The sequence below is a fragment of the Geotrypetes seraphini genome, chromosome 1 (assembly GCF_902459505.1).
Source record: "Geotrypetes seraphini chromosome 1, aGeoSer1.1, whole genome shotgun sequence".
Lineage (NCBI taxonomy): Eukaryota > Metazoa > Chordata > Amphibia > Gymnophiona > Dermophiidae > Geotrypetes > Geotrypetes seraphini.
In genome coordinates, this window is record NC_047084.1 from 257,413,028 (window position 1) to 257,426,790 (window position 13,763).

Below are 13,763 nucleotides of genomic sequence, written 5' to 3' on the forward strand. Positions count from 1 at the left end.
CAATATCTAGCAGCGGCAATTCTTATGTTCATAATTCATCAAAAGACAAAACCATAAAATCAATGTCACCTACCAGCCCTCTCTCTGATTATCACTAAATCATCAACAGAACTCATGTACAAACAAATGACTATAATAGATAGGGACTTGAAATACTGCTTTTTCTGTGTGTGTACAATCAAAATGGTTTACATATTGGATATCCAACATTTGCACTATTTAATCTTTTAAGGAAGCTGAACCTCTTCAAACCCACAATGTTAGCTAGAATTATTTTTTCTAGCCAATCTAACAACCTTTACAAAACATTTTCCTTAGACCCTCAGTGCCACCACTCAGAACTCAATATTTCTCATTGTTCTGAGCTTTACGTGTCTCTTCGTCATCGGATCTGTCATTACTCTGTCTCTTATAAAGAGCTTAATGTTTAAAGCACTGAAAGACTAGAAATGAAATAAATTGAAATTAAACATCAAGCTAAAGGTGCTGATAGATGACATGTACATCACATATGCAAAAGTCTGTCAATGTTATGAATGTCTGTGTACGTAAGGACGCAACCTCACAGACAAGCATCATTCTTTGACGTGATTGATCCTTGACAACTAATGGCAAGTTAATTTTAGTTGTTTTTTTTTTTTTTATGCAGTACTTATCCTAACTTGAGCAGCAAAGCAATCAAGGCTTTGTTTCTGTTTGGATCGTCTTATTTTTGTTAACTTGGATTTTCAGCGCTGACAGAAATTAAATTGAAAAAAAGAGAATGACTGCAGATAGTGGATGATGAAAGGCATGTTTGCATGTCAACTATCGAGCCACGTTTTGAGTTAATTTGCACTCAAAAACAAGCACATTTATTGCATTGATTAGTAATTCTATTCTATAAACTTTAGTTTCACCATTGTTACAATTACCTATACATAGCTTAAAGAATTTTAAACAACTCTTTTTTTGTTGATTTTGCAATTTTATAATTTCAGTTTTAATGTGCCTTGAAAAACATTTACTCTGTTTAGTGTGTCAGAGCTAAAAAGAATACAAGGGATTTCTTAGAGCTGGGGAATAGAGTTGGCAAGCTTCTGGCTTGGCAGCTGCAAAAAAAAAAAAAAAAATAGTCTAGTAACTTTCAATTGTTATTGGATTATTTGATCAATAGTTAAGTATGTTAAAGTAGACATTCTGTAATGGAAATCTTGCCACTATGTATATTTCATATAGGCATCTGTTTACAAAGCTCATATGACACATGTGTACAGTAAGAAACATTTATTGCATGGTAAAACACAAACAAAGATTAGATTAGATTCTCACAAGCAAAATAGAAAAAAAAGGTGGCAAAATGACAATTATTGCACACTTCTACCGTATGTGTTGTTTTCTGGCTCCTATATCAGGTGCAGTGCAGGCAAGCAAATAGATTTGAAGCAGCTCATTGGTATGCCAAGTAATTCAGTGTGCTAAAAATCACACACTGAGCTTTTCCAGTAGAGGTTCAGTTATCTGTTCCCTGAGCATTGTAATGTTGTAAATAGGGGCCATAGTTAATTTTTTTTTCTAGAAAGTTTTTGTTTAAATCCTCTTTATTCTTGAAAACAAAGCCATTGTTACAATGAACAAAACAACTGACCTGCTTTAGTAACAAACCTTGGACTTAAACATCACTGAATGGCATGAACTGTTTTATTTGGATTGTTTTACTTAAGCCCTTTGGTATCTTTTGAAGTCAAATGGGGAAATATGAAAGGAGCAGTGATCATAGCATTTGGAGCTGTTCTAGTGTAGTTTTTTTTTTATTTTTTTTTTTTTTAAGTCAGCGCGAGGATAAAATTATCTTCTTCTGTGCTAACATGGTGTCTTAGAGGCAACGCTGCCATATGGAAGATTCTTGGGTGTGACTTCCTGGATCAGGTTTTCCAGAGTCTGGGTTAGCTGGAGCCAGGGAAGCCCCAAAAGCAACATTTACAGCCTCTTAATATTGGGAAGGGTGGTCCAGATTCCCCATGGTATAGAATTCCATAAGTCATGGTGTATGTTTCCTGGTCTAAGGACTCATTGCTGCAATGACCACCCGACTGATCTGGTTGACAAAATACAAGGCTAAAAATGTTATTTTTCCGTTGGGCAGTTATTAAAACAGCAACTAAAACTAAAACAAAAAGGCTATATTCCCCAATAAAACCAAAATGGCCTCACAAACCATTCTGATACATAAAGGATGCCCCATTTGCTTAATGTACAGTATGTGTTTGCTTGGAGAGTTGCAGCCTGTAAATCTCCTGGCAGGGAAATCAAAACCTTACAGTTTCATAGGAATAACAGGCCAGTATTTTGGCTGTGTTTTGTCACAGTTCCTGTCAAAGTTCAGCTGCATGGCTGTTTCCATTGCCTGGATTTTTGCAGCATCTTCGCCATAGAGTTTCTTCATCTCAGCTACTCTCCTCTCTCCGGGTCTCTCCATTGGGGGCCGAGCTGATCTCCCATTGGCTGTGCAAAGATCATGATCGGCTTCCACACATCTATTGTGCTCTGCTTCCAGCTCTTGCTGTTTCCTTAGCTCCTCTCTATGCTGTTCTGTCTGTGCAAAGTACTGACGAAGCTCTTCAGTTATCTCCATGTTGCTCATATCACATTCTATCCTTTGTTCCTCAGACTCAGATTCATTATCGCATTCAGAATCCTGTTGGTTAGCTGAGTGGCCTTTTAAGCTCTGATGCCTGAAGACATAAAGATATGTAGGTCTGGTATTAGCACCATAAAAAGAGGAGTAATGAGTAATACTGGAAGGATCGGCTCCTCCCCAGTCAGAATAGCAGATGTTTGATAGAAGTTCAGCATACCATGATGGATGATACAAGGATTCAATAGCCTTTCTATAGGCCTTCTTGTGCCTGTATAGCCAATACATGGCCTGGTTATAATGTAGCCAGTATCTTGAATACATTCTTACAGCATACCATGGTTCAGAATCTTCACTGTCTGAATATACCCGGGGCTCTCCTAAACATTCAAGTACTGCTTTCTCCATACTTCAATAATTCAACAATAAAATATCACTCTTTATAAAGATATATTAATATGGGGAAAGAAGCTTGCTTGATTAAAATTTAGCTCAATATAACATTGAATTCAAGCAAGTTGTCATGCCCCTGGTCTCACCTACCCGAAGGTGAAAGCAGAGTGTCCTTCCACCACCCACTGAGGTATAGGCTGAGTGTCTGTTCACTGGAGCTCAGATGCTCAGAGAAAGTTTTGGGCTTACCGAGAGTTAGGCACTAGGCCCGCATTCCTCCCCTCGAGGGTCACCCTGGAGCTCTTGTTTCCAAGAACTGAAACAATCCTCCTTTCTGCTGAGAGTTCATTAATCAACCACCCCTTTCAGTTCAGGGTGAGGTCCCTCTTGACCCCCCCCCCCTCAAAATGTCCCCTAAGGATTGAGGGGTCCAAGCTAAAGCTCCTCTCCCTATCAGGAGTCCAGTGGGAGGCTTTAGGAGTCTCTTTTCTTTATAAATCACCCCTTTTCTCTGCAATTCATTTCTTATGCAAATTAGTTATTCAAGTCCAATGGCAAGATCATTCTCCTAATGTACAGCGCCCTTTGCATCCGGCAGGGTTGTGAAAATAGTAAGCAGTAATAGTAGGTTTTAGCTGGCCTAAATGGGTGTGTGTAAGATATGAAACGCACACAGGCACTAAGGCCCTGATTCTCCAAAAGTGTGTCCCGATTTTAGGCAGCTGTAGACGTCTTACAGCTGTCTGATCAGCCAATCGGGATGCACGTTTTTAAAAAAAAATGCTCCTCAGACAGGCCGCCCGGCAGAGGCGTCTTTAGAGAATCGGGTTAAATTAGACGCGGCCTCTATACTTATGGCAGCAAGGGATCTCCCTGCTGCAATATGTATAGCGGCCGCGGTTGTTGCGGCCGCCTGTCCCATCACCGACAGGAGGATGCCCAACTCCTCCTGTCGGAACCCCGAACCCACCTCTCCCCCAAACTCGTAATCGCCGACAGGAGGATGCCCAACTCCTCCTGTCGGAACCCCGGAACCCCCTCCCCCCCAAAACTCGTAATCGCCGACAGGAAGATGCCCAACTCCTCCTGCCAGAAAGCCCAACAACCCCCCGCCCCAACTAATCTCCCTCCCCCGACTAACCTTTCAATGTTGGTCAGCTGGACAGGTCTTGCTGCCGACGGGTCTGCCTCGTGGAAATGAGATGGCACGCCCCTTCCCAGCCCATCCCCGCTAAATCTAAGGCCTGATTGGCCCAGGCTGTAGACACATTTTTGCTATTTTTTTTTTGAAGATTGCAATAGAGTGATATACTTAAAGTGGAGCTTTTTTTGACAAATGACTAGAGAAGCTCCTATACTGTCTATAAAATATATTCAGTCTCATGAAGTTGGGACTTATTGGAGCAAGAGATCTGAGGTCTTTTTTTTTTCTCCATTATTTGAAACTTGTGCAGCCCTATTGATATAATTGCACCCTGGAGCTCTTGTTTCCAAGAACTGAAACAATCCTCCTTTCTGCTGAGAGTTCATTAATCAACCACCCCTTTCAGTTCAGGGTGAGGTCCTTCTTGACCCCCCCCCCCTCAAAATGTCCCCTAAGGATTGAGAGGTCCAAGCTAAAGCTCCTCTCCCTATCAAGAGTCCAGTGGGAGGCTTTAGGAGTCTCTTTTCTTTATAAATCACCCCTTTTCTCTGCAATTCATTTCTTATGCAAATTAGTTATTCAAGTCCATTGGCAAGATCATTCTCCTAATAAACAGTGCCCAACTTGGCGCACCATTTATAGAATAAGGCTTAGCGCGCATATTTGGGCATCATTTACAAAATGTAGTTCTTATTATCCTATATGACAGTGATTCCCAACCCTGTCCTGGAGGAACACCAGGCCAATCGGGTTTTCAGGCTAGCCCTAATGAATATGCATGAGAGAGATTTGCATATGATGGAAGTGATAGGCATGCAAATTTGCTTCATGCATATTCATTAGGGCTAGCCTGAAAACCCAATTGGCCTGGTGTTCCTCCAGGACAGGGTTGGGAACCACTGCTATATGATAACAATTGCATTGCCTCTACTATTCCCTTTCACTGTCTCCATGTTTCTTCTGCCACTGAATTGTAAAAGAAGAAACATATAGGTTAATTTTCCAAATCCTTTCTAAAGGGCACCCTAAAAAAATAGGTCTTAAGGGCTGAATGAAATTGTACATACGAAGTCTCTGAACATAGGGAAAGAGAGAGGTGTTCCATAAGGCTGGTGCCAAGAAAAAAGCACTTTTCCTTGTTTTCCATCCCATTTCATTCTCGCGGGACTTGTGAGAACTCTAGGCAGCCATTTAGTGAGCGGCTCAGCACTGGGCAGGAGTGAGAAAAGCTTGCTTACATCTGCATCTCTGACTGATCCTTATGGCGGTCCACTGGACCAAAAACTCACCATACTTCAATGGCTCACAAACCTACAAATCTATTATCTTATGTTAGTCTATATTCATACGGAAAATGATGTAATTTGCACCACCATAGGCGAAGTCTTTTTTCAGAAAATGCAGCTATTTTAAAACACCCTATGTCCATTAAGTCTATATTTCCAAATTTGTTTTGTTATCACTATACTGTAAAAGCTGAAATTTATACTTCTATGTACACCAAGTTGGTTTTCCCACCAAAGTTTGTCCTGCTTATACTGTGAATGTACTCTTGTAACCCGTTCTGGGCTCCTTTGGCAGGATGGGCTAAATAAATGAATATATAAAAATAAATAAAAGGAAAGGTTGCTCATGCACGGTACTCCGCTGGGCTTTGAGAACTCAAAACTCCATTCAAGGAGGGACTCGGTGTGAGGCGCTGGACCATCAGGGATTCAAAAAGATACGTGGGAGGAGACGGGAGGGAGGTAAAAAAAAATTGGCAGAGTCTGTCGGGACAGGAGACAGGAAGGATTCCTACTATTCCAACCCACCATGTCATATGGTAGGCCCAGTGGAGGTCTGCAGGACATCGGGAGTTAGAGAGGACAGGGTAAAGGGCAGGGAGGGGGGCTGGGTGCAGAGCCTGGCAGGAAGGAAGTGGGGCAGGGTGGAGAGCCTGGCAGGATAGAGAGGGAGGGAGCATGGGATCAGAGTCTTGCAGGGACAGAGGGGGGGGGGGAAAGCCTGTTAGGGAGGGAGGGGTACATTAGATAGATTGTGAGCCCACCAGGACAGATAGGAAACATGCTTGATTACCTGAATGTAAACCACTTAGGCTATAAGTGATATATATGCTATAAGATAAAATGTCTCCAACCACCAGTGCTAGACCTCCTCGTTCATGCTCAGTTCACGCAAGAACTAAGCATGTTTGGGGAGTCCTAGTGTCAGTGGCTGGAGGCTCACTGCCACTGTTCACTAAGCTGAGCAAGAGTCCTCCAACTGAAGTGCTGCCAGTAGGGAGTGGTGCATCAATATTGTGATTTCAATTGGTAGATATAAACAGATTCCCTGAAATCCTGCAGAGCTTGCCTGTCTTTCACTATTGAAAATATAGTGAAACACACCCCACTGACAGAACAGTAGATGGAGGACTCCCACTTAGCTTAGAGGGAGCTATGCTCACCGCTGACTTCTTCTGTACTGCAGCAGTACAAGGACAAGGTTTGACTGCTGGGGCTTCAGCATTCCCAAGTAGTATTTTTGGAATATTGGGGGAGGAGGGAGGGAAGGAGGGAATGCGTTAAATTGGAGGGCTGGCTACTCCTGCTGCATGCATGCATATAGGGCAAATAAAATTCAACATTTGATGAGTGTAAGAAGATTGGTCCAGAATGTGGTTGTAAAGAGGTTTCAGGCTTCTATCTCTACTTTGCCATTAGTAGCTTTACAACCACATTCTGGACCAATCTTCTTATACTCATCAGATGTTGAATTTTAATTTAAATTATTTGCTATTACACTGCTTTTCTGAAGTCAAAAGGGTTAAAATAGCATTGCTGCTGCGATAAAGTTGCAGCTAGGTTATAAGCTACTTCCTCACAAACGCTGAGGTGTGACAGATCCTTAATGAGCCTTATCCACCAGATCACCTGATGCTGATAAGCAATTAGCAAAACTGTCGGTAAGGTTCTTCGCTAATTTGAACGCTATTAAATGGAACAGATTAAGGCATGTTTGGCAGCTTTCAATTCTTTGGCCAGAAGGAGTTTCCCTGGATCCAAAGAAGTGGCGTGATTGTGACATTTAAAACTGTGACTGTATGAAAAGTATAGAAACAGCACATTAGTATTTCCTATGCATATTATGACGGGCTTGTCACACTGGCTCAGCTGAACAGTCAGAACAAGTTTCTGTGCATTGAAGGTTTTTGAATTTGCTCAATTTATTATATAAAAACCCCCCCAAAAATCCAAGCTTTTTAAATTCAGATTTTAGATTTAATTATATGCCTTTCCAAATATGAGCTCAACACAAGTTACAATAAGGTAGACTTACACATTTTAATGACTCCTAATGCAATCATTATCCCTAAGTATGGTCATTATTAGAATACTATTAGTGGCATTAGAAGAGAAAAAGGATGTACGCAGAGAAAAACAAATGTTATGAGACAATTAGACAGACATAGTATGGACTATGTGAGAAAGCTATGCTTTAGGTAATTTTGTTCTGGAGGGATTTCTTCCAACAAATGAGCGAAAGCCTTAGAAGATAAAATGATGGAAGCAATTATCTATATCAAGTGCATTACGGACTTATAAAAACCATTGGTGAGATGAATCAGTCACATCCCAGCAGCTTTCTGATTCAGTAGCTCTTGTGTATTTCATTTGCATGTCTGACTTATTTTATTCATGAAAGGATGATTTATATAAATGACAAAAGCCAGAGGTGTATTATGCATTCTGATCTTGTTTTCTTGGAATGTAGTTTAATAACTGAGAGAAGCACCTTCCAGAATGCCAAGAGTACTTCATGCATATTGTTCCCCTAATTCTATATACAGTGGTACCTTGGTTTGCGAGCATAATTTGTTCCAGAAGCATGCTCATAATCCAAAGCGCTCATACATCAGAGCAAATTTCCCCATAGGAATTAATGGAAATCCAGACGATTCATTCCATATCCCCAAAACTCATCTCATTAATTGCCAGAGTAGTATCTTTCCACCAGCCAGAAAGACAAGCTCTTAAGGGGAATGATGCTCCAAGCCAAGGAATCTTATTAGCACAATGCTCATTACACAGAATCAAAGGAGATGTGTACCAAATATTGGCCATGCGGAACCTTCCGCTTCCTAATACTGTACACTAAACTCTGCATCAAATCTCTGTGCCGGGGCTCCTCACCTATCACAGTCCCAATGAATGAATTATCCAGGCGGAAGCAGAGTGGCACCAAGCCCTGTTCTTGGCTCCTCCAAAACTCGCAGGCAATGCCTCGGCCACACGGCTCTTCCAGTTCTCTCGGGAAGAACTCTGCCGCTGTTTGCTGTTTCTCCCCTGCGGAGGACCCTCGGCGCCCGGGCTCCCACTCAAGGAGTGTGGACAGCGGCTTCCTCCGAGACTCCTTATCGCTCTCTGTATCCCAGTCCGCCATTATGTCCCTACTGTGGCTCCACCGCCTCTAACAGGTGTCCTGGGTCACATGGACCTAGAAGTGGGAGCAACACCCTACTCTCAGCGCATGGGCTGGAGGTTGCCTGTCATTTAGACAATCCCGACCAATCTTTGATGAGCATCAATGGACTCTTCTTTGCTACAGGCTATTAGGGGTTTCTGGAGGGGAAGGGCATGCTGATACGCTTGTAATGTTCTTGTGCGTGATGCACGCATACACGCTCATTTAGCGAATTAAAAATTAAGAAAGTGTTTTGCTTGTCTTGCAAAACACTTTCAAACCGCATTGCTCACTATCTAAGGTTTAATTGTATAGCGTTCAAGACTGTATGCACAACTTTGGGTGTGTACCAAAATTATGCACACTACATAATTGCTTAATGAGCCAATTAACGCTAAAAGTTCTTGCTGCAGTGCAGAGACTGTTGGATATTCGAGCCACAGAGCTTGTTTCACCCAAAGAATCTGCTCGGGCACATATTACTTCCACATACTTCATTGTACCCAAGAAAGGATCATATAAATGGAGACCTATTCTGGACCTAAAGTCTGTCAACGTGGCTCTGAAGATTCTGCAGTTCCACAAGGAGACCGTCTAGTTGGTCATTGCAGCTATGATGCCAGGGGAATTCCTGGCTTCCCTCTATCTGATGAAGGCTTACCTCCATATCCCCACTTTTCAGGAGCACAGGCAGTTTTTAAGATTCCATGTGCTGCAGAGACATTATCAGTTCTTTCCTGTGATCTAGCAACAGCAAGTTTATTTAAAATTTCTTCTACCGCCTAATCAGACTTCCAGGCGGTGTACAATAAAAATAAAAGATAATACATAGAACAGATACAATAAAACTAGGTTATAAAATTAACAACGTGGGATATTACTGGGGATTGTTAGTACAAAAAATAACTTATATGGATGAATTTATTTTATGTGGATGATTTCAGTGTACCTTTGGAACTTTGACACTTTCAAATAAAGTCCATTTAGGAACATCGTCATTCAACAGTTTTTTGTTTTTTTTTCCTCTGGATTTTCTCTGTGGATATTTGGGGGTCAATTCCTTTTGTTTTTTTTACAACAAAACTTAACATATAGACAAATGCCAAACATAGGGGAGATGGGCAAGAACTACAATCTTTGGAGAAAAGAAAACAAAAAAGGGAAAAACAATGGGTAGGGGAAAAATGGAAAAAATTGTGTAGTCTTTAAAAGGACAGTTCAGGGCTCATAATAGAAAGAGAAAAATGTCCAAAAACCGACCTAAGTCGGCACTTGGACAAATATTTCTCAAAAAAATGTCCAAGCGCCGAAAATAAAAGCGGGTTTTGGACGTATTTCTAAACGACCTAGGACTTCATAGTGCTGCTCAACATCCAAAGCTAAACGGGGCGGTTTGGGAGGCGTGTCGAGGGCGGGAGTTGGGCAGGATGTGGGATGGCTTGTACTTAATTGTACAGCATGTAAAACCGAAAGTTTTACAACAGAGCTTAGACGGAACTTGGACATTGTGACTTAGGTAATGTAAAACATGGTCTAAGTCACAAAAAACCACCTAAACTCACCAGATAAGCACTTCAAACACATAACACAGACCCCCACACACTATCCCAGTGATCACCAACCCCCACCCCATACAAATTTTATTCACAACTTTAAATTTCAGCCTCCAGACCATCATCACCTGGCCGCCTGGCATAGGAAAGCCAAGTCATCCAGCCCAGAGATAGCTTAAGTCGTCTTGGGGGTGGGTTAGGGACCCAGAGGACCCATGCCCATAAGCCCCTGTAATCACTGCATTGATACTTAAACATGTGCACTCCCCTATACACCCCTAAAACCCTTTTACTGGCATAAGTGGCTCCTACAGCCATAAGGGCTATTAGGGTGGTAGATAAGTGAGTCTAGGGGATTCTGGAGGTGGTTTGGGGGGCTCACCGTGACCTATAAGGGAGCTGTAGTGAGGAGAAGACATGGCACCCTTTTTGTGAAGTTCACAGCAGTGCCCTGTAAGGTACCCCACTATTTAGGTGGCATGTCTGGGTATTCAGTCCATCACTTTGCAGAACCCTCCCACATCCAACAGGGCTTGTTCTAGGCGTTTTGGACTTGGACGGAAATGTGGTATAAAGATGGACGATTTAGTGGCTTGGATGATCAGATCGGCAGGACTTATAATTAGACGATTTTCGAAAGTTAAAAAAAGCTGTACGTCTCTTTCGAAAATATATCTTAGGCTCTTTAACTTTGGACGACTTGCGAGATGGACGTAAACGGACTTAGACGTCCCTTTCAATTTTGCCCCTCTTACTGTCTAAGAATGTTTGTAGCTTTGATTTGAATTGACTTAATGAGGGCTCTACACATAAGTAATTAGGTATAGAATTCCAGAGGGAGGGTGCACAAAATTCTGCCATCGGAGAGGATGTTCGAGCCAGCCAATCGCTGCCTGGCTGGGTGGAACTTCCTCTCCAATGGCAGAATTGACATCGGAGAGAGGAAGATCGGCCCAAAGCAGAGAGAGCATGGGGCGGCGGCGGCGTTATCCATTGGTGGCATTTGGTCCTGTTCCCCGATGGCAGTGGCTTGGGGAAGGGCAGGGAGAAAGAAAGAAAGGGGGCAGGCAGGGAAACAGAAGGAAAGAAGAGAAACAGAAAAAAAGAAAGGGGGCATGAAGAGAGAAAGATAGGTCAGGGAGAGAGGAAGAAAAAGTTGGGGGAGGGAATGAGGTGTGGAGGAGAGGAAGCATACAGGCTGAAAGAAAGATTGGACGCACAGTCAGAAGAAAGTGCAACCAGAGAGTCATGAAATCACCAGACAAGGTAGGAAAAATGATTTTATTTTAAATTTAGTGATCAAAATGTGTCTGAATTTATATCTGCTGTCTATATTTTACAATATGGTCCCCTTTTACTAAACCGCAATAGTGGTTTGTAGCGCAGGGAACCTATGAGCGTTGAGAGCAGCGCTGGGCATTCAGCACAGCTCCCTGCGCTAAAAACTGCTATTGTGGTTTAGTAAAAAGGGAGGGGGTGGGTATTTGTCTATTTTTGTATGGGTTGTTACTGAGGTGACAGTGCATAGAGTCATCTGCTTTGACCTCTTTGAAAAACCCCCGGAATAGGAATGATAATTAACAATTCTATGTGTACAGTGTGCATTGTGTTTTTTTTAAAAATTTTATTGTTGGTAGATCATTTTGACTTGGTCATTTTAAAAGTAGCTCGCGAGTCAAAGTGTGGGCACCCCTGCTGTAGAGATCCCCTTCTTAAGATATCACTCAGGGATTTCCCTGCATACAGTGTCTTCCTTTTTGCTAAAAATAGTTTCAGCGTTCCATGTCAACCAGGAAGTGCGCCTACCAGGTTTCATTTCCACAGGGTGGAAGAAAAAAACAACAAAGTTCTTCTGCTGTTCGATGTACAGAGAGTATTACTGAGGTATTTTGAGGTCACTAACAAGTTTTGCCTCGCCAATCATTTATTCATACTCACCAGTCAGGATTCACAGGGCCATTGAGTCAGCTTACATTACCAGTGGAATCAGCTGCTGATAGCTTTGAAATTGCATTCGACCAGAAGTATGGCTTCTATGTGGGCAGAGTCCCAGGTGGGTCCACCTGAGGAGATCTGTAGACGGCTATCTGGTCCACTCTTCATATATTTACAGTGTTTTACAAAATGGATGTTGCAGCGAGATCTGATGTGACCTTTGGATCTTCAGTATTGCAGGTAGGCTCCTCAATTCTGCCCTAGGCTCTAGGGATTGCTCTAGTATGTCCCATTTGTCCAGAATGACACACCTATTGCACTAGAAAGAAAGATTAGGTTAGTACCTTAATAATCTTATTTCTTGTAAATAGTTTTCATTCTGGAGCTTCACCCTGTAGTTTCTATGACTCACCTGCATAAGGAGTACTGTCTCAGACAGAAATGACAGCTTCTAGATTGAAATATTGCCGGCCAATCAGATGTAAGGAATACAAGTACTTATGTAATTGTATTTTTTTAAAAAACAGTCACACGTTGAGGAATTTATAAGCTCCATAAATGTTAAGCTTGGGGTTGTTTCTACATTGCTGTTTTATTGGTTCACCTTGTTCATAAATTGTATTTAGTATACCGTACTTCTACAGAGCAGAACAGATCTGTGTTATCAAGGAACATCCCCGTACCCCTTCTTATATTCTGTCATGAGAGCTGTCTTCTGTTTTGGTACAAAATGAAGGGGGCGGCATACTGTATTGAAGAAGGAAGAAGAATTGAAAACTGTGATTGATAGTTTCTGAAAAGCGTGCCGGTTTGGATTCACTACCCACTTGTCTGGAATGACACACCTATTCACAAGAGAGAAGATTATCGAGATAAGAACCTAATCTTTCTTTAGGCTACTCCTCCAAAGGATTCTTTTTTAATTTATCTTGCCCTAACTATCCCCCTCCTTTACAAAGCCACACTAGCGTTTTTAGTGCTGGCCACAATTCCTATGAACGTCTGAGCCGTTACCATCGCGGCCGGCGATAAAAACGCTAGCACAGCTTTGTAAAGGAGGGAGTATGACAATTACTACAGTGGCAGAAAAAAAGGGTAATGATTTGAAGATAACGACTAATTTATTTATTTTTTATAATCTTTATTCATTTTCAAAAGCCAACATTAAGTGCAACAGATTAACAAACAAATATTACAATAATCAGCACTCCATACAATCAAATGATATAATAAATATATAACACCCCCTCCCTCTGGAACCCATGCAACAATGTCTGAGTTTGCACTTATATGCACAGAAAAAAAAAATAGGTGTTGGTGGCAGTTCTATAAATTGGCAATGGATGATATAATTTAGGGGGAAGAGCCAGCAAGCTAAAAACAGCGAATAATCAAAATAGCGAATGCAGAAAACATGAATACGGAGGGAGAAGTGTGTTTTTTTGTTAGCTTTCATATGGCTCAGTAGATGCAATCACTTTTTAAGAGAAAAAAAGATCTAATAACAAAATTGACAAGTCAATGAAGCCATCTGCGCAATGCACAGCGGCGGTAAAAAGGGTGAACAGAATGCTTGGAATAATTAAGAAGGGGATCACAAACAGATCGGAAAAGGTTATCATGCCGCTGTACCGGGCCATGGTTGCCCCTGGAATACTTCGTCCAACACCGGTAC

The 13,763-nt window shown here is 41.8% G+C and overlaps 2 protein-coding genes across 7 annotated transcripts in view; one reads left to right on the forward strand and one right to left on the reverse strand.

The window, feature by feature from the left end:
* Window positions 1-13,763, forward strand: part of SORCS2 (sortilin related VPS10 domain containing receptor 2) — a 1,263,434-nt gene that overhangs the window by 632,717 nt on the left and 616,954 nt on the right. The gene's annotated exons all lie outside the window — the stretch shown is intronic.
* Window positions 874-8,579, reverse strand: LOC117357889 (gem-associated protein 8-like). The gene is made up of 3 exons (XM_033939160.1): window positions 8,330-8,579; window positions 3,260-3,344; window positions 874-2,714 (listed from the first exon to the last, which is right to left on the reverse strand). Exons 1-3 carry the CDS (start codon window positions 8,577-8,579, stop codon window positions 2,297-2,299), a joined length of 753 nt encoding a protein of 250 aa, XP_033795051.1. The 3' UTR covers window positions 874-2,296.

Excerpts from the sequence above, each read along its gene's own strand:
- LOC117357889 (XM_033939160.1), bottom strand. The coding sequence starts at position 8,579 with ATGGCGGACTGGGATACAGAGAGCGATAAGGAGTCTCGGAGGAAGCCG. Across the intron at positions 3,345-8,329 it reads ATTCATTGGGACTGTGATAG|AAAGGAGGATTGTTTCAGTT; the intron begins GTGAGGAGCCCC and ends AACTCTCAGCAG. Across the intron at positions 2,715-3,259 it reads GGCCTAGTGCCTAACTCTCG|GCATCAGAGCTTAAAAGGCC; the intron begins GTAAGCCCAAAA and ends TTATGTCTTCAG.